Source organism: Xyrauchen texanus, chromosome 33 (genome assembly GCF_025860055.1).
Source record: "Xyrauchen texanus isolate HMW12.3.18 chromosome 33, RBS_HiC_50CHRs, whole genome shotgun sequence".
Taxonomy (NCBI): Eukaryota; Metazoa; Chordata; class Actinopteri; order Cypriniformes; family Catostomidae; genus Xyrauchen; species Xyrauchen texanus.
Genome location: NC_068308.1, coordinates 27,443,254 through 27,468,580, shown reverse-complemented (window position 1 = coordinate 27,468,580; position 25,327 = coordinate 27,443,254). Strand labels below are relative to the sequence as shown.

Here is a 25,327-nt window from a genome sequence, read left to right as displayed (position 1 = left end):
ACCGGGAACATATATTAACATATATTAAATTAAGTAAATAGGCTACATTTTTATTTTATGTTGTCTTTAAATGTTAAATTTGAGTGATAGATATAAAGTTTAAAGCATATAAAGACATAAAGTGAGTTATTACTGCTAGTTTTTGTAAGCCTGATTGCAAACACTGGAATCCATGTAAACATGAATGTTTTACCTTAGCCATGGGTGGGAAATGGGTGTCAATAACACATGCAATAATGTCACCTACCAGCAGACGATGATCTCGAATGACACACAGCTGTTTGGCCCACTGGCCAAGCCATTTCTTCCTCCAGAGGAAGGCACAGATCCGTGCATCCTTCATTAGCTCGATGGATGCCTCTGTGGATGGCCACTGGTGCTGTGCTGTGGACTTTCCCTTTGTCATCTCTTCCTCATCGTATGACTCATATGAACTGCTCACTGCTTCTAGGTCATCTGTAAATGGCAAGTGCACAGAGCCAATTCGATAGAAGGGGAGAAATATAATGATGAGGGTTGTTGGCTAGTTATTGGTGAACTACCTGTATATTGGGACAATAGGAAGTAAAAACCTTCCTATTCCAAGCATCTACCTGAAATGTCTTTTTATTCAACACTGAAATTTTAATTGGATGATAGTATATGCTATTAAAGGGGTAGTTTACCCAAAAATGAATGTTCTGTGATGATGTACTCATCCTAAACTTGCATGACTTTCTTTCTACAGTGAAACACAAGGAAATTGTTTTTAGATTATCCTGGCTGCCCTCTTCCATATAGTGAAAGTGAATGGAGACTGAGTCTGTCAAGCTCCAAAATGTCAAAACAGCACCATAAATGTATAAAAAAAAGTAGTCCATATCACTAATGTGCTATATTCCAAGCTTGCTGATGCCATACAATAGCTTTAAGTTAAGAACATTTCAACAATTAATTTGGCTGGCTTCCCTTTTCCATATAGTAAAAGTGACTTGGGACTACACCTGTCAAGCTCCAAAATGACAAAATAGCACCATAAAAGTATCATTAATGTAGTCCAAATGACTAATGTGCTATATTCCAAGCTTACTGATGCCAAACGGTGGCTTTAAGTTAAGAACATATCAAAATGTAAGTTGCTATTCACTAACGGTCTTCCACCAAAACTATGAAATGAAATACAAAGTCATATGGACTACAAAAACGACACATTATTTGATGCCACAACTTTTATGATACTTCTATGTTGCTTTTGGTTATTTTTAGAGCTTGATTTTGAACAGCATAAGGTTCAGTAAATGATGACACAATTTTGTTGGGTGAACTATTAATTTAAGACTGATCTCAAACTTTGCAAAGTTTTGTCCAGATGAAGGTCTTTTGGAGACCTTTCCATCCTTGATGCAGACATTAGTAGAAGTAACAACAGAGGTGGATGCAAATGCAGAAATGTAAGAAAGGATGATAGAATGAGAGAAGTGAGAGCATGATTATGTGTGGCACGCTCATAAACCAGTGAGCACATGCAAAGTCAGCGGCCTCAAGAATGTACGTTTTCCAAAGGCCATGCACTACACCACAGGCAATACATTTAGTGCTGTTTTGCTTTCTCTTTACACTGAGAGAAACATAGATAAATTCCCAGAGAAATCACAGCATACACTGCATTGTGTGAAGCTTCTATGTGATACCTGGTCCCTGTGATGATGGCAAAGCAACCAAAATCTATAGAAATGCAGGAGGAGAATAAAAGATGAAATGCTAAAAGGGAGGAAGAGAAATAAATTCAGATGAGAAGCTAGAATATGAAACTATCCAATGTGGCTTATGTGTCACATGAAGGAAGCAGGAAGATTACATAGATTTTAAATTCCAATGAATCTGATGCATAACTAAACTTCATAAGAATTACATATTTGTGTCTTAGGGCAACAAAATATTTGTCTTGGTTTTTCTGCAGCCCTGCAAGCATCACTGCTTGTGTTTTTGGAAGGTTTCACCATTGTAAGAATACAGTATCTAAATGACATTCTGACGCTTTTGAGGTTTGGCCTGATATCAGCTGCTGAAACAAGTGAACACTTCATATTTTTCTTTAGGGCTATTAATAGTCTTATTATTATTACTTAAATTTTTTAGTCATAGTTTTAGTATTTAATGAAAATGTCCTTTGCATTTATTCAATACTTCTTTATTTAATATTTATTCATTTAAGTCCATTGCGCTCTGACTGAAATGGCAAATATTTTTAATTGATGAAAATAACATTGTTAATATGAAAAATGACAAAAAATATGTCAAACTATAACACAAAACATGAACCATATATTCAAACATTAAAAAAATTATAAACGTATTATTAAATACGTTAGCCTCAGTCACCATTTACTTTCATTGCAACTTTTTTCTATACATTGAAATTGAATGGCGACTGAGGCTAACATTCTGCATAACATTCTCCCATCTCCGTTTTGTATTCTATGTAATAAAGAAAGACACGGTCTTGGAACATGTTCCAATTCTATGGTTTGGAACATCACGAGGGAGAGTAAATGATGACAGAATTTTCAATTTTAGGTAAATTATTGCTTTAATATCTTGCAATGGTTTTTTCCCTGTCATATTTTCTTCAAAAGTGCATTTTCTTTAATATCGCAGTTTATTGTCATGAAGAATATTTTTTATTTCATGTTCTCATTAACGAAAAAACAAAACCTGTCAACAAAGATTTTGTCAGTATCTTGTTGACGAGATTAACACTGCCCTGCATTTGTGCAGTAGCTATTACTTAGCACAGCTGCATGGTAACACCGCTGTATCGTTTGACCAATAACAGACGTCATCTGCTTAAGATGGTTGTAAATGATTGTCCCCATCGCTTTTGACGCCATTTCCTGTGCTTATGGTCAATGTTCCATCATTGTCTGAGCCAGTGGACTGTTACAAAACAAAGACCTTCACTGTTCTGTGCTCCTTGTCTGCAGCCTTCTCTGTCACTGTAAAGTTGGAAAAGGGGTGTCCACAAAGCTGGAGCCCAAATTTGGAGATAGTAGTGCTCAATTATACAATATTAAAAAGATTGCATTGGAGGCACAGAGATAGAACTAAAACAGAGCACTCAAAGATCACATGTTCACTCTCAGAGGACAAGAGTATCAGTACCAAGAGCAAAGATCAAAGGTCATACATTTTAGAGAAAGCTCAAAACTCAAAAACAAACAGAGATTTGGTTAAGCTTAATTTAACAAACCAAATAGCTTTCAGTAGTGTTTGATGTAATGGCAAATGATTTTATAGCACCGATTTAGCATGATTACTCAAGGATAAGGTGTTGGAGTGATGGCTGCTGGAAATGGGGCCTGTCTATAAATGACTTTTTTAAAATAGTGAGGATGCTGTCTTTTACATTAGTAATGTCCTGACTATACTTTGTGATCAGTTGAATGCCCCTTTGGTGAATTAAAGTACCAATTTCCTTCCAAAACAGCAAAATCTGTCCATTATTCCAAATTTTAGACCAAATAAGGAACTTACCATTGATGGTTGAGTCATAGGGTTGAGCCTCTTCATAGTATCCTTCACCCTCTATTGATGCTGGAGCCGGAGTTGGTGGTAGAGGAAAAGGATCCCTTCCTAGGTTACACTGAGTGATACAAAAAAATAAATTAACGGAGAGGTTTTAGCATTATAATTTCCATAATTGCATCATATCATAATGCCAAATTTTTTGTTTTCCCTACTGAAAAAACCTAATTATATTTTGGATGCTGGTGTTTCCGCAAGGCTTCTTAGTTAGCTCAAAGTCAACATTAAATGGCATTTGCAACCTATTTTGCCTTCACAATCTGATGCATTTACTGTATGAGTACAGAATATTCAAAAAGATACAAAACCTGTAGGGTAGAGTTTGTCCAGTATATCAAAATCTCATATTTATTCAAGCCTCTACAATATTATGGTGATTTTCTGTTAACGTTATGTCCCCCACCTGCACAACCTAGGTAATGTCAGGCCTAAAGGTAAGTTATTTCAGGGGTGACGCAAGTACAGTAGTTGTTATTTTTGATTATTCAAAATAATGTGCACATTAAGACGGAAAAAAAATGCATCAGGCTAAGAAATTAAATAGGTTCAATTTTGATTCAATGTTGACTTTTACAAGGATGATTTCCTTGGTCAAAAGCCATGCTGGTCAATTAGGTTCTCCAGCTACGTTTGCGGCAATGCTATGCTGTTCCACCAGCTAAACCAGCATCAAAACAACATAAAACAGCCAGACTGTTTATAGACCAGCTTTACAGACACTTTTAAAAACATATAAGGTGCAAAGTACACACACATCAACACTGCAGCTGAGCTAAACATCTCTTGTTAAATACTCTCATGTAATGACTCAGGTAAAGGGGTTCTCCAGAGATGTGCCTGCCAGGTCATTTGTGCACATGTCTTTCATGTGGGCTATCCTTTCTGGGCAACAGGGGATTCTTTCCCAAAACTGATCTCCCTCAGACCTCTGTCCTGCTCTGCTAGAATAGGAATTCCACACATGTTTGCCTGCAGGAGTAATGGTTTTAAAAGGGTGTGGAGCAAGCTTTGAGGTTTCCCAAATCAGCCGCTTCATAACATTACTAAATTCCCTCTGATACCCACAAAGTGAGGACAGCCCCTGAGCAAAAATAACACTGAGTCTCCCCTATATATCCTCCCTGATTTATATGACACAAAAACATACACTCACAGAGGGCTGATTAGGGCTAGCAGTAGCTTGTGAACCATGAAGCTGAATGATGATGAAAGGTTGTAGACAGACGGCTGGAAGAACCTACTTTCCCTTGCATTATACTTGTACTACGTTTGATTGAAACCTCCTGCTTGGCTTGATTTTTTTGTGTTGCTCTAAAGCATAAGTGAGGTGAATAGGCAGGCTAAGTGATAGCAAGGCATGTACATAAACAACCGGACCACAAGTATACAGGAAGTTGACAGTAAAATCTTGCCAGAGGGTCCACTTTAAGACCTGTATTACACAACACGCACAGGCAGTTTGTGAGCGAAGCAGCAGTAACTACAACAACAGGCTCCCATTGTGCTTTCACATAGTTTTAGTTTTTTTAATCCCCTTTTCTCCTAATTTGGAATGCCCAATTCCCACTACTTAGTGGGTCCTCGTGGTGGTGCAATTACTCAATCTGGGTGGTGGAGGACAAGTCTCAGTTGCCTCCGCTTCTGAGACAGTCAATCTGTGCATCTAATCACACGGCTTGTTGTGCATGACACCGCGGAGACCCCGCATGTGGAGGCTCATGCTACCCTCTGGGATCCATGCTAAAATTACCATGTGCCCCATTGAGAGCAAGAACTACTAATCATGACCACAAGGAGGTTACCCCATGTGGCTCTACCCTCCCTAGCAAACGGGCCAATTTGGCCTGGCTGAAGTCACTCAGCACACCCTGGATTCGTGACTCCCAGGCCCTGTTTTCACACTGTTAACATTGATACGTAAAAGAGCGGCAGCTATATAAAGAAAAAGAAGTAATTTCTGAATTACTACCTTGAGTATTTATTTGTATTAATGTCCTTAAATTATAAAATGCTTATCTGGACACTGAGAATATTTACAAACTTGATCGTCATGAAATCCAATTTACACAAGGAGGGGAACTACATATATTTACATCAAAATGGTGATTAACCTACATGAACTACCTAAATCATCTGTTTCAGTCAAATGTATTGAATAGAAAGTATTTTTGTGTATCTGTAACTACATTTGGAATCTTTTTTCAAACAATGGGTGAATTGTTCAATCCAATATTTTCTGTTCCTACATAAAATCCTATGTTGGAAAAGGCGGTGTTGATAAATAGGCTAATACTACATTTAAGTATGTTTTCGGCTGAATTTACAACATGATCACTTCTGAACTCTGCATGTTGCCACCGAATGTTCCAGTACACTGACATTGCCCCGATTCTGCCAAGTTACTGACATGTGCCATTTCCGATCAGACATGTTTGCATCAGTTCAAATGTGTTTACCTGTGGTGCAACTGATAGTGTGACCAGTGTCAGTGTGAACAGTCTCAGAGACACAGGGAAAACATTGGTTCTGGTCCCATGGAAACCAGGAAGTTATCACATTAACATATCAATAATGAGTGCAATTCTGAGGTTGCAATTTCTTACTGATGGGTAGGTTTAGGGTTAGGGTTTTGATTAGGACAAAAGGTTAATAAAATATGCATTCCTGTTGAATGCATGACTTAATTTACATCTAAAAATAACTTGCTTTGATGGAAATTTCATCCGGAAACAAGAGCTCACAAATGCCCATATGTTCAACAACACTTCCAGCTTCGGCCACTGGGGCAGTGATTCGGCCCGATTTCACAACATAATCACAAGAAAAGTCGTAATGTTGCTTCAGAATGTTCCAGTATCCTGAAGTCGGACACATTCTGCCAAGTTACTGACAAGCGGCATCTCCCATCTGACATTTTGCCATCGGTTCAAATGTTTTTACCTTCTCCTGTGGTGCAACATAAAGTGTGTTGTGTCAGTAGCGTGGGAGACCTGGATTCTCATCTTGTGTTAAAACCAGGAAGCGTTCGTATGATCAGTGATGAGCGCAATTTGAATTGAAATTCCATTTAGGTTAGGTTTAGTGTGGGGTTTGGGGAGAAAATCTGCATTCCTTTTCACTGTATTAAATTCTTTACAGCTAAAACAACTCGCTTTCCCATCTGTGGGAATTCCATCCCGGAAATTGGAGCTCTTCTGTGCCCTTACGTTCAAAAACACTTCCGCTTCATCCACTGTGGAGAGCTCTTCAAATTTCGCTAAGAACAGCAAGTTAATTTTTTAACTAAGTTTTAGTGGGGAAAAGAGTGCAGCCTCACACAGAGTGAAGCAGTCCAGGAATATGTTGACTGAACTGAGTGGAAAGTATTGTTTTTCTCATATTGACCTCAACCCACACACACACATATACAGCCCCCACATTTCTCACTGCTTACCTCCCTCGCTCCACTGACACTCTTAACATAAAATCTCTGAAACAGTTTGCAGCTAGGAAAGCTGCTTCTGAGTCCTGACAATGATTAAAAAGAAAGTTAAGGCACTCCTTGCCCTCCAACTCAGTATCGCTTCTTCTGTGGCCACTGCCAGGGTTCAAGACCATGAGCCAAAGGACATCCCAGTATCTCAATGACAACAGTTGGATCTGTTTATACATGGTCAAGTGGATGTAAAAAGAACAAAAGACAAATCCAAATTCAGACTGTTAGATCAAAGCAAGTACAGTATGTTGATACTAAACTCCACCCCAATCTGTTTTCCTTCCGTAACATAAAAAACACACAAAAAAAACCCACATTGGAATCCATTTGATATAGAAAGTATTTCAAGATTGAGGCATAAATAACGATAGAGAACCAGTTTTTAGGAATAAAGTAAAAAAAATGCAAGTGGGCAGGAGACCAAACGAACACCCAGAACATGGAAAATCCCTCGCTCCCAAGCCAAAAATTCAGTGCTGAAAAAAACATAACCTAGCCAGGCCAAAACAGTGCTGAGGTAGAGAGGGTACTACTGGTATAGTCTTTTTTATTAAAGACAGATCAGACTCTGAACTACTATCATCACTTCATTTATGAGTCTGTCTATTTGAATAGTCAATTGACCCTTCACTAAGCTCCACCCCCTCGGTTACGGAAGCTCGATCTGACAAGCTCTGCAGAACTCCCCATAGGAATGAATGGGAGATTGACGTGAACGGCACGGTTTTTGGCTAAATATTCTCATAAATGAAATTTATCATATTCTTGAGTGGGCTGGAATGAAGAGTGACATTGTAGGGCAAATTTATCTTTTTTACTTTTTTTATAAAATAAATAGTTAAATTACACAGTAATTTGATTGAATACTGTGGAGACTGTGAATCAGAATTGAGCCAAATGATTATCACAGTCACATAAAAAGAGAAAAGCGTCATTTAATGGCGATTTCACACCTAATAATAACACTAGCATAAGGGAACTGTACTGCTCATTACATCTCATAACACATTCACTATGATCATGTGAATGCTTTATTTGTTATCACCTTTACTAAGACCTGAATCAATCCGTAAATTAATACATATTAAGTTATTTGCTTTAATTTTCTTGGGAGCAAATGTAGGTGTCCTTGCTGATGTTATGCGTGTTCGATTGGGAATGAGGAATGACACTGTTTAATCCATAGCATGTTTTTCTCAAGATTTTTTTTTATTTTTATTTTTTAAAGAATGAAAAAACACTGCATGCATCCTTGCTGGGTACCTATTGTCACTATTACAAGTGACCCCGTAACAACGCTTTTAGCATTTTTTGAATCATTTTGGTAAAATTCCACTATAACTACTTAAAAACACATCACTCCCATAGACTTTCAACACATCACTCCCATAGACTTTCATTGGAAAACGGCAAATGGCGAGGAATGGAGGATGGCAAAAGTTGCTAAGACAGGATTGGTCAGAAATACTTTTAAAGCAGGGCTTAGCGAAGGGTCAATTACAGCTAAGTTAATACAGGGATTAAATTAAAATAAAGATGGTGAAAACAATGCTATAACTGATGGGATTTACATGAATCGCTATAATAGGATTATGGATTTATAGACAGGTCTACTGTGGAAAATATAACAGAATGTCAGCATAATTCTTAAATTCACTTGTGTAATTACTGTAATTCTACTTGGTGTTAATTGAATTACGTCACCCCAAAATACAAAAAATTTCATAATTTATTCACTCATGTTGAATTGTTTTACCCACCTAAACCCATCTGATATTCTTACTCAAACGGGAGATCTTAGCAGAAACTATAGAAATATTTTTTCCATACTAACACTGAGGCTAACATTTTGCCAAACAGTCAGCATACAGTCATATGGGTTTGGAAATAAATAAAGGTGAGTAAATGACAAAAGCATTTTTATTTTTGGGTGATCTATCCCTTTAATGCAATTGAACCAATAATTATAATTTTATTTTTGGGTTTACTAACCTTTTAATTCTGCATTACATTGGAATTCTATTCATTTTCATTACCAGTGCCAATGACTTCTCACCACTATTTGATGCCTGTGACCACCCCTTTGCTATCTTTAGTGTGTTGCTATTTTCAGTACAGCAAGAGGTGCATGACAAGAGTGCACTGCTTGCACACTTCTGTTTACAAGTCAAGCTCAAACAAAAACATAAACTAATCAGAACGTTGTGTATCTCTTTGGTTCGTGTAGAGAGTCATTTGAGTCCGGACAAGCAATATAGAGGTGTTATGGGTCCTCCCTGCAGTCTGGGTCAGAGCAGGGATAGTGTAACCCGAATTGAAGACTCTGCGGAAGGACAAGATGAAGAGTCTACTAGAGTTCTGAGAGTTTGTGTAGAAGAGAGTGTTTTTCCCATTGACAGAGCCGTCCTGGGGCAGAAATGTGAGTATTTTCGAGCTCTCTTCCGCTCTGGGATGAAGGACAGCCAGCAGAGTGAGTTCCACTTGCAAGGAGGCCTGAAAGCGAGGGGTTTCCTTATCGCCATGGCTGTTTTCAGGGGTGAGCAACCTGTAATTCGGGACCCAGATGAGATTGTGGAGGCTGTTGAATGTGCAGCTTTTCTGCAAGTGGACGTCCTGGTCCAACACTTAATAGACATTCTTGATACTGACAACTGTATTCTTATGTACCATACAGCGTCGGTGTACGGCCTATGGAGGTTGTTTCACACCGCTGCAGTGTTCATCCGCGATGCATATTTTGACCTGCAAGAAGCGGTCAAGGCACTTCCAGAGGATATGGTTTGCTACGTTGAGTCCTTGTCACCTGCATCGTTCGTCGCTCTGGGAACCCATTCTCCCTCCATGAAGATACTGCAGGACTCCTACAGGACAGTGTTTTACCTTGATGAGAAGCAGGGTGCTTGGAAATACCTGACTGATCTTCCAACAGACGCCAGCACTTCCATGGCTGGGGTGGCCGTTGTGGGGAACCGTCTGTATATAGTCGGAGGTGTGCGAGGGGTAAGCAAGGAGACTGTAGACTTGAGTTTCAGTTATGACACAGAAACCAACAAATGGAGTGTGTTTGATGGTCCTCAGCAGTCAAGGTACAACTTTACCTTGGTGGGTCACAATGAACACTTATACGCCATCGGAGGTGAGTTTGATAAAATAATAATGTCCTCAGTAGAAGTATGTGATGTTTCCACAGGTGCTTGGACCTTTTGTAAGCAAACACCTCGTTCTGTGGCTGGAGTGGCAAGTGCTGTTGCCAGACGTAGGATATTTGTATGTTTCTGGAAGCCTCCAGACACTACAGACATATATGAATATGTACCCAGCAATGATGAATGGACACTAACCACCACAATGGTCAAACCTCAGAGTTACGGACACTGCATGGTGGCTCATGGTGACAGCCTGTACGTCATGAGGAATGGCCCTTGTGATGACTTCCTGCGCTGCCTTATGGACTGCTACAACATCACTACAGGACAATGGACGGCCATTCCTGGACACTATGTTAATAGTAGGGGCGCTCTTTTCACTGCTGTGGTTAGGGGGGACTCTGCATTCACTGTGAATCACAATTTGACCCTGGAATTCCTTATTTGTGGTGACAAGTGGAAGCCCCGCAGACAGATGACGGGTTTTCCAAAAAGTGGCTCGCTTTGGACCTGTTTACTCCGACTGCCGAAGAGCAAAGATATACAGCAGGAAATTGAAAAAGAGGAAGCAATGGTGATAGATGTAAATGTGGAAAGTGTAGAAGCTCTGTTAGAGGCTAATTATACCTCACCTTAGAGTTAGATGATTGTGTTTTTTCATTTGGATACCAGTGGGTTGCAACCCAAAAATGGGTTGTAATTCTGCTCTGATAGGGCTGATGACAGCAGGGGGAAAATATGCCTAAATGCAATTAACAAAATGCAACTAACCATATAATAGTGCATTGTTAGGATAGAAAAAAACAGTTAAAAGGGAGGAGAAAATGGTTCTCATAGGTGTTGTCTTTGAGGTCAAAGGCTGTTTATCCAACCAAACTCAAATGTTATTTTTTATTTTTTCAAATTACATTTATGAGTGAACCATCACTTTAAGGACATTTGTATGACAAAAACTGTATTTTTGGATCTAGTGTGTGGTATTGGGTAGCCACTTGATGTCCATGAAGCAAAACCATTTGAGAACCAATGTCCTAAGCCAGGAGTGTCCAAAAGTTTTCTAATGGGGGCTAGATGCAGAAAAGTTTAGCTGTTGCAGGCCTCAATCTTGTAATCATTGAAAAAAGGATATAGATGCTACTAGATTGCCACTATTGCATCATCTTCATATGAATGCTTAATATTATGCAAGTTTTAATCATGCTTTTCTTAATAAAGGATACTTCTCTCACCAAGTACACTTGAAATGGAACAGTAATGTGTCTTCAAAAATAAAATTCTTCATAGGCCTATAACATTTCTATACGAAATACTATACTGGGAAAGAGCTTCTGTTACTTTCACTTTCCTTGGATTTTGTGTTTTTTTATTATTTTCGTCCGTTTAGTGTCACTGCAAAGCACATACAGAACTGCTAATGAGCTATGTTGGGTGTGACGCGTCCCAATAATTAGAACCAGATTACGTTCTCCAGCTATGAAGTGATTCCTTGAATCACTTCATTTGCAAAGGAATCACTCTTTTTTTCTTATAATCTAATTATAGTGTGTCAGTGTTACAGTTAAAACATTTATTTTTATTAAAATGATAGTGATACAGGCACAGATACGCACGTGTATTGAGCACTCTCTTTTATGTCCTCACTCTCAAGTGGCGCTGAGAAGCCTATGATTCATTCTTCTTGTTTCAACGAACATCAAAAATAATCAATTCACAACAATTAAATAAACTTCCCAGTACAAAAGAGGACATCCTGTGAGAATGCGCTTGGCTTGCATGTCTTTGTGCACACTCGCGCTGCACAACAACAGCTCTACTCAGTTGTACGATGTGTGTTGTACAACACAAATACAATATTTACCCTGATACCAGTCCTATAACAAATACATCATTATTTTTGCATGATGCATCATCCAGACTCCTGTTGAAGTCTGCCAGTGGATGAAGATGATGTCGACAGCAATGAGAATGCACAAATGGAGACAATGCACTGTGAAATGTGGCTGTACGTGATAGTGACATAAAGTGTTCAGAATATGAATTGAATATAATTTCCCATAGCAGGCCAAATTCTGTTGTATTTCCAAAATCTCATGTGGGCCGAATCAGAGCAGTCAGCTGTAGTTTGGACACCCCTGTTCTAAGGAGAATGTAGTGAATAGTGTAGTGAATGTCAGTAAATGTAATTTAGCATATTATTAATGTCAAAAAATAAATAAACAAATAAATAAGTAGGTGTGAGAAATGTAAATTTTCTCTAGTTCTCAAACACTCTTGTGCATACAGTATGCACAAGCACAAGTGTCCATACTATTACTGCGGTTCGCAGGCTTCTATAAACAGCTCCCAGATCTCTTTTGCAGCTGCTGTTAATCAGCTCCAACACCCTGCAGATGGGTCTGAAGTTCAAAGTCTTCTCACAGGAGAGCCCTAATACCCTCCATACTGTCTGTCTGTCTGACTGACTGACTGGAGACTGGGACTGGTACAGGAGCTACAAAGCATTTCAACACGTAAAGATGAACATACCTTTCTTTCTTGCTTCCTTTCTTCCATTTCTATCATTCGAAAATATTACTATGTTGGCTTTTAGAGTAATTAATGTTTCTTAGCAAAGCAGAATGCATTATTAACCTGCAGGTCTTGTTGTTTGTCTTTTGTGTCTAGTTAAAAACAAAAAACACACAGATACTTTCTGTGCATGAGAAACAGATACATAAAAGATATGTGGTCAAAACAAAAGCCAAAACTGATGATAAAGGACAGCAGTACCAATGTGTCTTGCATTGCAGTTAGTGAGATTTAATAGTAGATAATGCATAGTGTTGTGTTTGTATCATGCTCATTACTGCAAAGACCAGCTAAGACAAGCATGAATTTCCATGGTGGTCCAGAGTGGTTTATGATGGATTGGTACTGTTCTAGCTGATGGACTAACTATGCTATAGTTATACCTGCTAAAAAAAAAACAAAAAAAACAACAACAAAAAACAGCTTAAACCAGCCTAACATGGTTTGCTGGTCTTGTTTCATGGTTTTAGAGAGCGTTTGGGTACTTTTTCATTAGACAGGCTGGCATACCAACTTTCCGACCAGCTTAACACCAGCTTGACCAGGCTGGGAGTCCAGCAAGACTATTTTAAACCATATAAGGCCAGCGAACAATCTAAGGCTGGTTTAAAATGTTTTTTTCCCTGTAGGGATGCTGTTCACAAGCAAAACTTAATTGGTGAAGCTGGATGATCAGCATGGCCTTTCTTTTGAAGCTGGTTTCCCAAGAAAGTCTTAGCCAGAAGCATCATGGGGACACCAACACACCAGTATCCAGTGCTGGGGACCAGTTGCATAGCATCTCTGTGGTAATATGTTCTGTAAATAGTGTTTAAATTATGTGCAGCCATTGAAATGAAGCTGATGGGTACTCACTGCTCTGGGAGGAGGAGGTTCTGGTGGGTTCATCAAAGGGATGGGAATGTGTTTTCCTGGTTCTCCGTTGGCTTCCAATCTGTAGTCTGATGGGCATACAAACATATTTAGACATATAAAGAAAGATGACATACTTTTTCTTTTATACAGTACATCAATTTACATTTTAAGCTAAAATTCAGATGCTGATAAAAACAAAGTCCACGGACACGTTATGAATTAACTACCCATTAATTCTGCTACTGTGTTTGCATATGCTAGTGGCACAGCTCTAGTAATTTTGCATAGTCTGTGGCAGTCTATTTAGAGCTGATGGCCATATTCAGTTGCTTCCCATCAGACATTCCTTTGACTTCCTCTCCAAACGGTAACATCTGCGTTGCTGTAGGAACATAAGGCTAATGCCAAACCCGCACAGCAAGGGCTAAGAGTCACCATCAAGTCAGGACTCCATCAAGTGCTGCTTTTCATAGAAATTCAATGAAATCTCACCAATTTATTTCTCTGGTGGTCTATGTGAGTTTGGACTTTGCACCAAATACCAGATACATAGCAGTTCAATTGCTCATTTTGATTATTTTTTTTATCAGATGCAAATAAAACTAGTTTGTAGAGTTTTTTCACATAAGGGAAATTATGAAAGCGCTTTATGAAACATAAATAACTTATTGAGTAAAAAGTCCTACTTCATGGTTATGAACCTGAAAGGATGCTTCTCCTGACAAGCTTTTCCTTTTCGAAAGTTTGTTTGTTAAAAGAAGAGTTTTCCTGCATGATACTCATGTTGTGAATTTGATCAATGAATGCCACTGCAATTTATTCATGCATGTGTCTCTTGGAGAAGACGGCTGCAAAATAAATGTTAAGTCTGGTTTTATTGTTACTCTCATTCTTCAGTGAAATATAAACAAAGTTGCTTGGTCTCATATGGGGGTCTTGCAGTGAGAGAGAGAGGAGAGGACAAGAGTTACTGAGAAACAGACAGGAAATGGTGGGGGGAGGGGGAGGGGTGTTTAACACTTCAACCATAACCCAAACACCCCCCTGAAAACAGCACAAATCCAAAGCAGGGCTGTCAAACAGCAAGACAAACAACTGTGATATGTGTGAGATATCTTCACAGGATCATTTTTGTATTTACATCTGCAAAAAATATCAACATAAATTATAGCATTTTTTTATGGATATTTTAGTGAATAGAATGGACTCACCATTGTCTATTTTGCTTTGACCTGTGACAATGACCTTATTCATATAGATGTATTCTTCATCTTCTCCTGAAAAATAAAAGCCACTATTAAAAACATTATTACATATATGAAATCTTCTTTTTTAAACTTCCTCATTGTTGTTTCTTAATTGTTCTCACATGATGCAAAGATATCACTTCAGATAGCATTATTTTATGTGATTTTGTGCTACAGTGGCTCCATAAAGTATTTGGACACTTCAGCCATACTTACAAATGCATGAGCATCATTGCATTACATAAAATATTGAACTAAGTTGCATTTATTTTAAAGAAAGGTAGCAAAAACACTCTTTTTAAGCATGAAAATAGGTTTTAAATTAGACAACAATAGATATACTCAGAAGTGATAGGCTGATATATCGGCCATATATGGAACCTGACTCAACTTAGGTGATTGCACTTGAAAATGCCCACTCAGCAGGAAAATAACTTGCAAGCATGCACAGATTTAAAGACTCAAATGTGAAAACATCCATAGCGACTTGAAAGCCAATGTTTAGGAAATCCACTTGCCTCAGCACCACCGAAGTAATTTCCATAGCACGCGCAGCCTGAGGTGAAATTATGCTTTGTATACATGTGTATACATCTGCTCCAGATATCTTCTTCTTAAATAATATATATTAAGTCTATTTAAAATGTGCAAAATTAATATGACAGTAATTTTAGTACAGCCATTGAAATACATTAAGCCAAACGTAAATTCTGAACAGTTTAATGGGGAAAATTATGGACCGACTAGTAATTCCAGAACCGTTTATTCGACTAGTCTCGCACATCCCTAGTTGATATTACTGGAAAATCTAGTTTTCTTAATTAAACATTACTTGAAATGTCAGGTTTTGGGCTCATAACTCAAATATACAAGTTCCTTGAACTTATTTTTCTTAAAAATCCATAAACTCTAAGATTTTAAGTGTTAATAACTCAAACTATTGAGTACAAAATTGAGGCTACGGGGAATACCCACAATTTCCTGTGCTTGCATTATTTAATTATGTTGTTTCCTAGATCAAAGGGAATATATGGGGAAAATTTTATAATTGTTATTAATAATTCATAGTGGTTTAAGCTCTTTTATAGTATTATTAATATGGTGTATTGTTGCAAATCGTTGTTTTCGTGTGATGTCACCATTAGGGTGACCATGATATGTGTCCCCTTTGGTCATGTTGGATCCTGTTAACTATCTCAGTTCTTCTTGTATATGTGCATCTTAAGTATAGGTATATATGCATTTCTGTGGAGAAATACGTTTATTTAATGATTGATCTAGAATCAGTTATAATCTTTATATAAGCTGTGTTATTGAATGTGCAAATCTAAGTTAGGTTTACTTGCATCTAGTTACCTTAACTTAAAAATTATATGAACACCAAGTTAAGTTAACTTAATTACACAAGTTTTGGAGATGCCATTAAACAATTCAATTGAGGGAACAAGTTTACTCAATTCATTAATTAGTCAACTTATTTGGGTTTTCAGTGTGAGAACAGGTTTGATATTATATAATATTTTCTATGCAATGAATACACATATTTTTAAGTTTGGCCTAAGTGTACCAATACTTTTTGGAGCCACTATATGTAAATATGCTGGAGTAAAGAAAATCTACTTGAATATGCAGGTAACTAAGTCTTCTATGACACGTCCTCCTCCTCCTCCTCCTCTTTCCAATATATAATGCTATTTAACCAACTCTTTCATCCCTCACATATTTTTCTGAACATGTAATACATTTTTGTTATAGAGGTGGACAGTGAGAGTTTTGTGCTATACTTCCTTGTGCAAGGTTCCAAAGGCATCTCCAGGGCCCACTTCTTCTATACACATCAAAGGCAGGGCAGTGGAAACATAGAGAGGTCAAATTCTATCTTAATAAAAGTGCTGATTTTGTCCCAGCTAGGAGAAGACTGTATTATAGCACTTTCCTGGCTTTTGCAATCAACTTTTTCAGCTCTTTGGATCTTCATGATAATTCAGATAAACTGAATTCAGCATAAAGGGTGCACTGTTACCATGACAGATATGTGGAACAAGGCAGTCCACAGGTAACAATGCTATCCAAGTGTCAAATACAGGCCTGTGCACTTTGATGTGTTTATAAGAGGGTAAATAAAACCCTGCGATGAAGCTTAAATATGTTTTAACAGATTGGGATTTGGAGGACGGAAATGAAAGCTATTTATAAGCTGCTACTCACAAGAAGTGAGTGTCCCTGGAGGATAAAAACAGTCTTGGAAAATGATACAGTTTGGAGCCAGGGGAGGAAGTGCACAAGCCCAAGATTCACAGATTCTCTAAACACAGAAGCTATAACTGTACAGCAAACCATTGCTCCTCATCAGAACAATTTTCCTAAGCAAGTGTAATGCTCAAATACACATCTGTCTATCTATCTATCTATCTATCTATCTATCTATCTATCTATCTATCTATCTATCTATCTATCTATCTATCTATCTATCTATCTATCTATCTATCTATCTATCTATCTATCTATCTATCAGATAAATATATACTGTATATATGATGACAATAACAGAATAAAATTTAAAGCCAAACCAAATGTTACAATTTGCTGACATAAATTGATGTGAGAGGTTGTATGAAACTAGCATGCAAACCACTGTTTTAGGCATTGTGTTGTTATTAATTCACCATTGGAAGACTCGTAAGATTGCAGAAGCTCCATCAGCACGCCCTTCTGTACAATGGCAATTCCACTCAGTTTTTCTCCATCCAGGATTTTTAGGAACCTCTGCAGCTGCTCCAACATCTGCTCCAGCACTGCAAACACACACATAAGATAGTCAGCTGGAGTTATAAAGAAAAGCATAATGTCACTGCACTAGGTCTCCTGAACTAGGCTAAAGCTAGATTATGAATAATAATAATTGTTATGCTGATAACAAATTAACTTACTATAAAAAGGGAAATATTCCTGTTTAATGTGTTCAGTATTATCTGCATTTCGGGAACTCAAATACAGCAATTTTCAGTGGGTGAGAAATGTGAAAATTACTGATGGCTGATAACATGAAACTGAACCACTTGTGCTTGTTAAAGCCAAAGCTGTATTTGTTTATCTCAAGAGTGATTGCTAGACATTACAGCATACAGAAAAAAAATCAACCCACTAAAATTGAGAACTTAAGTTTAATTGTTAAAAGTTTTGAATAAAATCAAAGTGTGCCAAAGTAACAACAAGTACAGTGTATCTCTTAAACACTTTGAATTGACCTACTGATGAAGACAATCAAGTTGAAACTCTGAAAAGACATAAAATGGAGTAGAAATCACAGAAATTATTGTGTCAAGCTAAATCGTTAAAAACAAAATGCTGATGTTGTAAAAAAATTTAATAATCATGAAAATATTTTTTACAAATTGTTTTCCATTTAAGTGAATCTTCTTAAACCAAATAAATGTCACTAAAATATCAACTTTTTTCTTATTATGTACAATGCTCTGTTAGCTAACTGCTGTATCTTATGCTAATTGTTGACGACATCCAGTCAATGCTTGGTCTTTTGTGTTGTGTCTGTTTAAAGCTGTGTTAGCTGCAGGTTAAGATCAAGGATAGGTCATGGCTGGGAAGAGGGCCAGTGCAGGGTGAATGGGGAAACTTTGTCACCCTGCCCTTTAATGAGGCCCATACACCCTGCAGGGGTCAACAGCAAACTGGGAAACACAGATTTGACTATAAGGGACTTCCTTTGTTCTTCTCAATCATTCTTGAATAATGCTGCATGAAGGGGCGTTCACACTGAATGAGTATCTATGGGTGAGTTTCTGTGCGGCTGGTTGCTAGTAGGCATTCCCACTCGATTTCAGGACGTCTCAGGAGGTGGATCATTGTCTGTACTCCCATTGGTAGTCAAAACATCGCATTGATGCTTATTTGCATGTAGCATTGCCAATGGTAAGTAAACTGTCAGTAAAAATCAATGACTTCTAGTCTTTTAGTGTGAACACCCCTTTAAAACACTCCTCTCCAGACAAGTGCTCAAAATAAAGGAAATGAAAGAAAAAGTATAGTCAACCTGATTGTCTTGTGGTGTTAAATCATTAAAACTCCACATAAGGCAATAAAGCACTTGTATATGAGATAAATAGTCAACTAAATAGTCAATTAAACTCCCTGGAGCCACATTCCAAATGCCTTATCAAAATGTGTTATTTGTCTTCATTTTGGCATATAAATGACACATGAGTGAGTGCTGGTTGTTGGTTAATTTACTAACAGTCACTCTCCTGTTCATTTAAATACTTGTGTGCTTTCTGGACTTTCGGTTTGTCAGCTATTTAAAGGGATAGTTCACACATAAATGAAGATTATCTCATCATTTACTCACCCTCATGCCATCCCAGATATGTATGACTTTCTTTCTTCTGCACAACACAAACAAAGATTTTTAGAAGAATATATCAGCTCTGTAGGTCCTCACAATGCAAGTGAAGGGTGGCCAGAAATTTGAAGGTCCAAAAAGCATATAAAGGCATAATAAAAGTAATCTATATGACTCCAGTTATTAAATCCATGTCTTCAGAAGTGATATGATAGATGTGTGTGAGAAACCATTTTGAAGTCCTTTTTTACTGTGTCACATTATTTGTGTATATAGCCACCTACTGGTAGGGAGGAGCATTTAAAGTAAAAAGGACTTGAATATTGATCTGTTTCTCACCCACACATTCATATCACTTCTGAATAAATGGATTTAACCACTGGAGTCGATTACTTTTATGATGCCTTTATGTGCTTTTTGAAGATTCAATGTTTTGGCCACCAATCACTTGCATTGTATGGACCTACAGAGCTGAAATATTTTTATGAAAATCTAAATTTGTGTTCTGCAGAAAGAAAAGAAAGTCATACACATCTGGGACGGCATGAGTGTTCTGGTAAGTAAATGATGAGATCATTTTTGGGTGAACTAAGTTAGCATCAGCATTCAGTCACAGTTATCACTTCAGCCGGGAGGACTTTGTGGTTCTTAAATTTAAAAGGGATCAAAAATGTTTCTGAAGTGTCAAGAACAATGAGCTGGGGATGAGAGATTAGCTTTTTAGATAGGGACTGCAGACAGAACTAAAAAGCGAGACATGGGCAATGAATAAAACAGAACACAGGTGTCTTAAAAAGTTTTTAAAAGCTGACGTTCTTTTTAATATGACACGGCATCTATAAAAATGTGATGCTCCTGCAGGAGACACTTAAACACACTGAGATATGGCGCAACAGTCAAAGACGTCCATCAAGCACATGACAGCAATAATATATAGCATCTTGTAAAATGGATAGTTCCAGTCCTGGATGCTGATTGGTCAAAAACAGCCATGCTAAAGTACAAAATATAGCAACAGCTATGACGTGAACATCTGTTCATTAAGATACTGTGTATCACTGTGCAGCCCCCAATAGAGACAAACTACTGTCATTAGTTTAAATATCAGGGGTCTTCTAGCAGAAGGATGATATTTAATGAATTTTATTTAATTATGTAGAAACTGTTTCTTTAGCTCTCACTATATTTTCAATAAAGCTCTCATACATTGCTTAAATATATACTCAAATCAAGTTTCTAATTGAGTGCAGTGGCCTACAAAACTACCAAATCCATGTTAATGTTTCCATACTGTATATATCCTGCTTGGCAGTGTTGTTTACTTTTCCTCTTTGTGTTAAAAGTTGTATTTTTGCCCTGTCTATAGAAAGGGACAGGCCCATCTTAGGTGATGCAACTCTGGGTAATATATAACTTTTTCCAGAAGCAGTGTCTCTACAAACATGATCTGCTAGTTGGACAATAGAAAGGGATGAATTGCTTCCATTAAATAATTAGGAATGTCTGCTGTTTCATTGTAGTACTGATGGGTTATGTTTTTTCCAACATAACCAATGAGCTGAATAACATTGATTTACACAAAACAACATGAAAAAAATCCTAATTTCCACATATAGGATTGTGGAAGCAATCCATAAGATTTGAACCCTAGATGGTTTATGACAGTTAGTGTCATATATGATGCTTGTACATTGCATGCAACAATGATCAAGCAGTCTAGTATTTTAGTATTACTAAAGCAATGTGTAATTACTATGAGATGTACTTCAAGCAGGGACGTTCTAGGCCATTTTGACAGGGGCAGGGTGGGGCCGGGTGTGCTTGTAGGGGGGCTTGTACTGTATTATACCTTAAATGTCCCCTGTACACACACAAAAAATAGTTTTGCTGTTTTAACCCATGTAAATTCTAAATGATTTAACTGATCCCCCAGTGTGATTTTATTTCGGTGGTTATTATACAATGTATCACATTTTAAACTCAAGTGTGACGCATCAAGCTTGTCACGTGACACTGGGCAGTCACAGCTGACTCGTCTCGCTTGGATCTGGAGGACAGAGGTAGGTAAGTGATTCAAGTCACGTTTCACTTTTATTTTCACTTTAAAACCTCCCTAATTGGTTTAAAACATGTATAAACTATAATAAATGTTTTAACCAATGGTTTATATTGACATTTATTTCTTTTATTTTCTCGGGCTTTGAATTTCGCTCCCATATGCAACTTTTCCACCAACGCATTACAGGATAGCTACTGGTGAGTACATTTGAAAACGTTTTCGATAGAGAAGCTCACAAAATTGTTTGCAAACATGTGTAGACCATGATAAATACATGAATAATATGTTTATGATCTGTATTCATTGTAGTTTGTTGTAGTTTATGTAATGGCTTGTGCTGATCCTTGCTTGTGTAATATTGTAGGCATATTGCACATACACTACATGGACAAAAGTTTGTGGACACCATATGTGTTGAACATTTGATTTCAAAAACTTTCCTCCTTTGCTGTAATAACAGCTTCCACTCTTTTGGGAAGGCTTTCCACAATACTGTATGTAGTAACATGGCTGCAGGGATTTGCTCTCATTCAGAGGCTATCAGTGAGGTCAGGAACTGCTGTTGGTCGATGGGGCCCGACTTACAGTTGCTGTTCCAGTTCACTCCAAAAGTGATCAGTTGTGTCAGTATGGTCTGGGCTTTGTGCAGGCCAGTCAATTTCTTCCACACCAGACACAGTAAAACATTTCTTTATGGACCTCACATTGTTCACAGGGGCATTATCATGCTGGAACAGAAAAGGGCTATCCCCAAACAGTAGCCACAAATTTGGAAGCACACAAAGCCCAAGCCGTTTTATAAAGAAACATTATGATTTTTCTTTACTGGATTTAATGGAGTAACCAAATTCATTACTTAGAAGGGGGTGTCCACAAACCTTTGGCCATATAGTGCATCTTTTATTTTATCATGTTCCCTTTGATAAACGCTATTGTGTGAGGTATAACCTATATTCTAATGCTAATATTAGGAATGGGTTGCAATTGAAAGTAGCATGATATGTAATTCAACAGCCATATACTCTAATGCAAATACAAAATACACATTTTACAAAATTGAATTATGTTGTGTCTTGTGTCAGATGGGTTTGGCTCAACTATGCTCATATTTCAACAGAGTATGACAATTGGCTAGACAATTACAAAAATGTTTGAAGCCATTTTTGGATTTGTGTTGGCATAGTTACTATGTTTGACATTTTTAACACAGTATAGTCGCACCATTTCCTTTCATCACCATTAGATGCTCAAATGTGTTAAGAGTATATAGGGATTATAGAGAAATAGCCACATGATGCCAAAAAAACATGTATCTTTTCTATGTGAGAGACAAGATATAAGTTCATTAAGTATTAGCATTGTCAAATAGTCCCTGTCTTTGTCTAGACTTTTATGTTGTAATTCTTGTTTAGTTCCCTGTTCCTGTTTCCTGTGTTAGTTTTGTAGTCCTTTGTAGTTTTATTTCATGATTGAGTCTCCCTGATTGTTTACCCAGGTGTTCCTCATTCCCTGATTGTTTCCCCAGGTATTCCATGTTTTCCTTTGTGTATTTAGCCCTTGTTTCCCTTGGTTAGTTTGTCAGTCTATGCATGTATTGTATTATGCCCTGTGCTTGGTTCCCCGTGTTTTGGATTGCATTTTATGAGTTAGTTTGTTTATTCTTTTGTAAATAAAGCTGCTTTTAGATCCTCATTCTTCGCCTGCCTCGTCACAAGCATTATTCTTAAAATTAGATTTGTATTTAATTTGATCTGTTGATCTATGCTTTTTATATGCATTTGTTTATAGATAATAAAACTTTATTTTTTAATAAATATCAATAAAATGAATACAAATATAAATATTTTAATAAATACAAGCAACATAACCATAACAGCTACTAAATAGCATTCATATCATTCAATTACATTGCATTTGTGGTAAACAAAAGCCCACATTGCACACATTTCATAAATTATGAACTAATTGCAAGGAAAAAATACACAATTTACAATACATAACAATGGAAATATAACAGTAACAACTATTAAACATTTGCTTATTTTATTTCACAGTTCTCAGTAATGCTTCAGTGTGTGGTACTCTTTACAACATGGGCTAACACAAAAGTGAGTGTTGCACAGCTCTCATGTATTTGGTGAGTACCTTACTACATTAAAACTCTGCTTTCTCTTTGGTAATTTTACAGGTGATTATGGTCATTCTCATCCTATTTGCCGCTCCTGTACCGCAGGCCCCGTATAATTGCTGAGAGAATATGGGACATATACCAGGGTATACCACTATCCTTCCTCACATAAGGCGGCAGTAAGGTCATTACATCAGACATAGAGATCTAAAGCCCCTCACAATGTCTGTGGTGGATCTGATATAAATAATCATGTCTTGCAAATACTCAGTGTGCATGTCACACACACATATAAATACTGTGAAATCGGTTTCATTTTGCAGGTGTTAACTGATGAAATGCCAGCCTACCCTTCTTCACTGATTCATCCACGGAGAGGAACAAAATCATGCTGAAAGGAGTGTGATTCATCCATGGAGATGAACAAAATCATGCTGAAAGAAGTGTTATTCACTTGTAAGCTATAAATGTCCTGAGTCTGCATGATGTGAAGTACTATGTTAATTGGCTCTGCTTTATTAAGAGGCATAATGAATGACGTATTGAATAATGATGAAACGCTAACAGTTTAATTACAGTTGTGGTTAAACTGAAAACACAAATTTCATAGATAGTAGTAATTATAAACAAGAACTACTTACAAATTTCAAAACAAAAAACAAACAATATACATATAAGATTCACTAAGTAGTATGAAATAACATTAAATATTAACTATAAAGAACATATAAACAACCTTTTATAGGTTCAATAACGTTTGAGTGTGTGGTACTCCTCAAAGCATGGAGTAACACACAAGGGAGTGTTGCAAGGTGCCTCTTCTTTGTCTTCCATGTGCTGGAGAGACAGACCTTGCAGTGCCGCCTGGTCCTGCTGCACTGGAAAGTGGTTTGTGGAACTTCAGAGGGGAAATGCCTGGCTGTCAAACGCAGGGGATTGTCTGAGGCAGGATGGCCCCCACTGCACCGATACTGTGGTGAAATGTTCTCCTCAAGCAGCCCACTCATTAGGCTGATCCTAAATTGCAGGGAATCAGTGGTGTGCCCTATCAATATTAAGGGGCTAGTAAGGACATGACAATGGACCCAGAGATCCCAAGTCCATCGTAGTGGTTGATGCATAGTGGTGGATCCAGTGTAACCAGTGAGTGCATCACACAAAACTACAATATAAGCTCAATTACATTAATCTCAATCTCATTTACATTACTCAGAACCCACTTTGCCAGCTTTCCTTTTACTCCAGGAGGTGTTTTCTCCAGCTGTTCTGCAGCGTAGCAGTTTGTTTCCTGATCTCCTCAAAATTAGACCTCTGTGGGAGATGTAGGTGGGGTCTGACCTGTTACATACATTTATTTTATCATGTGCAGCTATTGTAGATTTGTCATAAATGACAAGTGCTTTTCCAGTCCCTCTCTACAGAACTTTAGCAGAACAACAGCTGATTTGGTGAGTTTCTCAGTTAGTTTTGCCACGAGTATAAACAGTGTGTGAATATGGACAGTAAGCTTGTATTCTTCTGTGTTTGTTTGAATGATCATAACATAAAATAAACATATTCTATGGTTTAAAACCACCATGTAAATGGCAAGCGCTTAGTCAGTCCCTCTCTGTAGCAGTGGCATGAGAGCAGATATGAATTAAAAAAATTGCTGATGTTGATGACGTTAGACACGAATGTTCTAATTAAACCGGTGTGATGGTACAACCCAGGGACCACTCTGGAATGATCAAACCAGTGTGATTGTCTATGCGAAAGGGTTAATATTTGCAGGCATGCAATTTTTTTAAAGACCACCAAAGATTTACCAAATTTGAGTAAACATTTTCATTTTAAAATAAATAAACAAACAGGCTCAAGACAAATGTTTCAATTAGTCAATACACCCTAACATTCTGGTTTTACCCAAAACTATAAGCCATGTTACA

At 37.5% G+C, this 25,327-nt stretch overlaps 2 protein-coding genes across 3 annotated transcripts in view; one reads left to right on the top strand and one right to left on the bottom strand.

Annotated features, from left to right (window-relative positions):
- LOC127626792 (actin filament-associated protein 1-like 2) overlaps positions 1 to 25,327 on the bottom strand; it is a 55,562-nt gene that overhangs the window by 10,574 nt on the left and 19,661 nt on the right. The window contains exons 2-6 of the mRNA XM_052102841.1: positions 17,522 to 17,650; positions 14,820 to 14,885; positions 13,609 to 13,694; positions 3,514 to 3,622; positions 248 to 456 (exon numbers count right to left, since the gene is read on the bottom strand). Coding sequence (XP_051958801.1) covers positions 248 to 456; positions 3,514 to 3,622; positions 13,609 to 13,694; positions 14,820 to 14,885; positions 17,522 to 17,650 — 599 coding nt within the window. The remainder of the gene's footprint in view (positions 1 to 247; positions 457 to 3,513; positions 3,623 to 13,608; positions 13,695 to 14,819; positions 14,886 to 17,521; positions 17,651 to 25,327) is intronic.
- Positions 9,255 to 13,669, top strand: LOC127626794 (kelch repeat and BTB domain-containing protein 13). 2 transcript variants are annotated; one of them, XM_052102844.1, is made up of 2 exons: positions 9,255 to 9,575; positions 9,714 to 13,669. In XM_052102844.1, exons 1-2 carry the CDS (start codon positions 9,305 to 9,307, stop codon positions 10,820 to 10,822), a joined length of 1,380 nt encoding a protein of 459 aa, XP_051958804.1. In that variant the 5' UTR covers positions 9,255 to 9,304; the 3' UTR covers positions 10,823 to 13,669. The 2 variants fall into 2 exon arrangements, with proteins under 2 accessions (XP_051958804.1, XP_051958803.1); XM_052102843.1 differs by having other exon boundaries at positions 9,258 to 12,695; positions 13,383 to 13,665.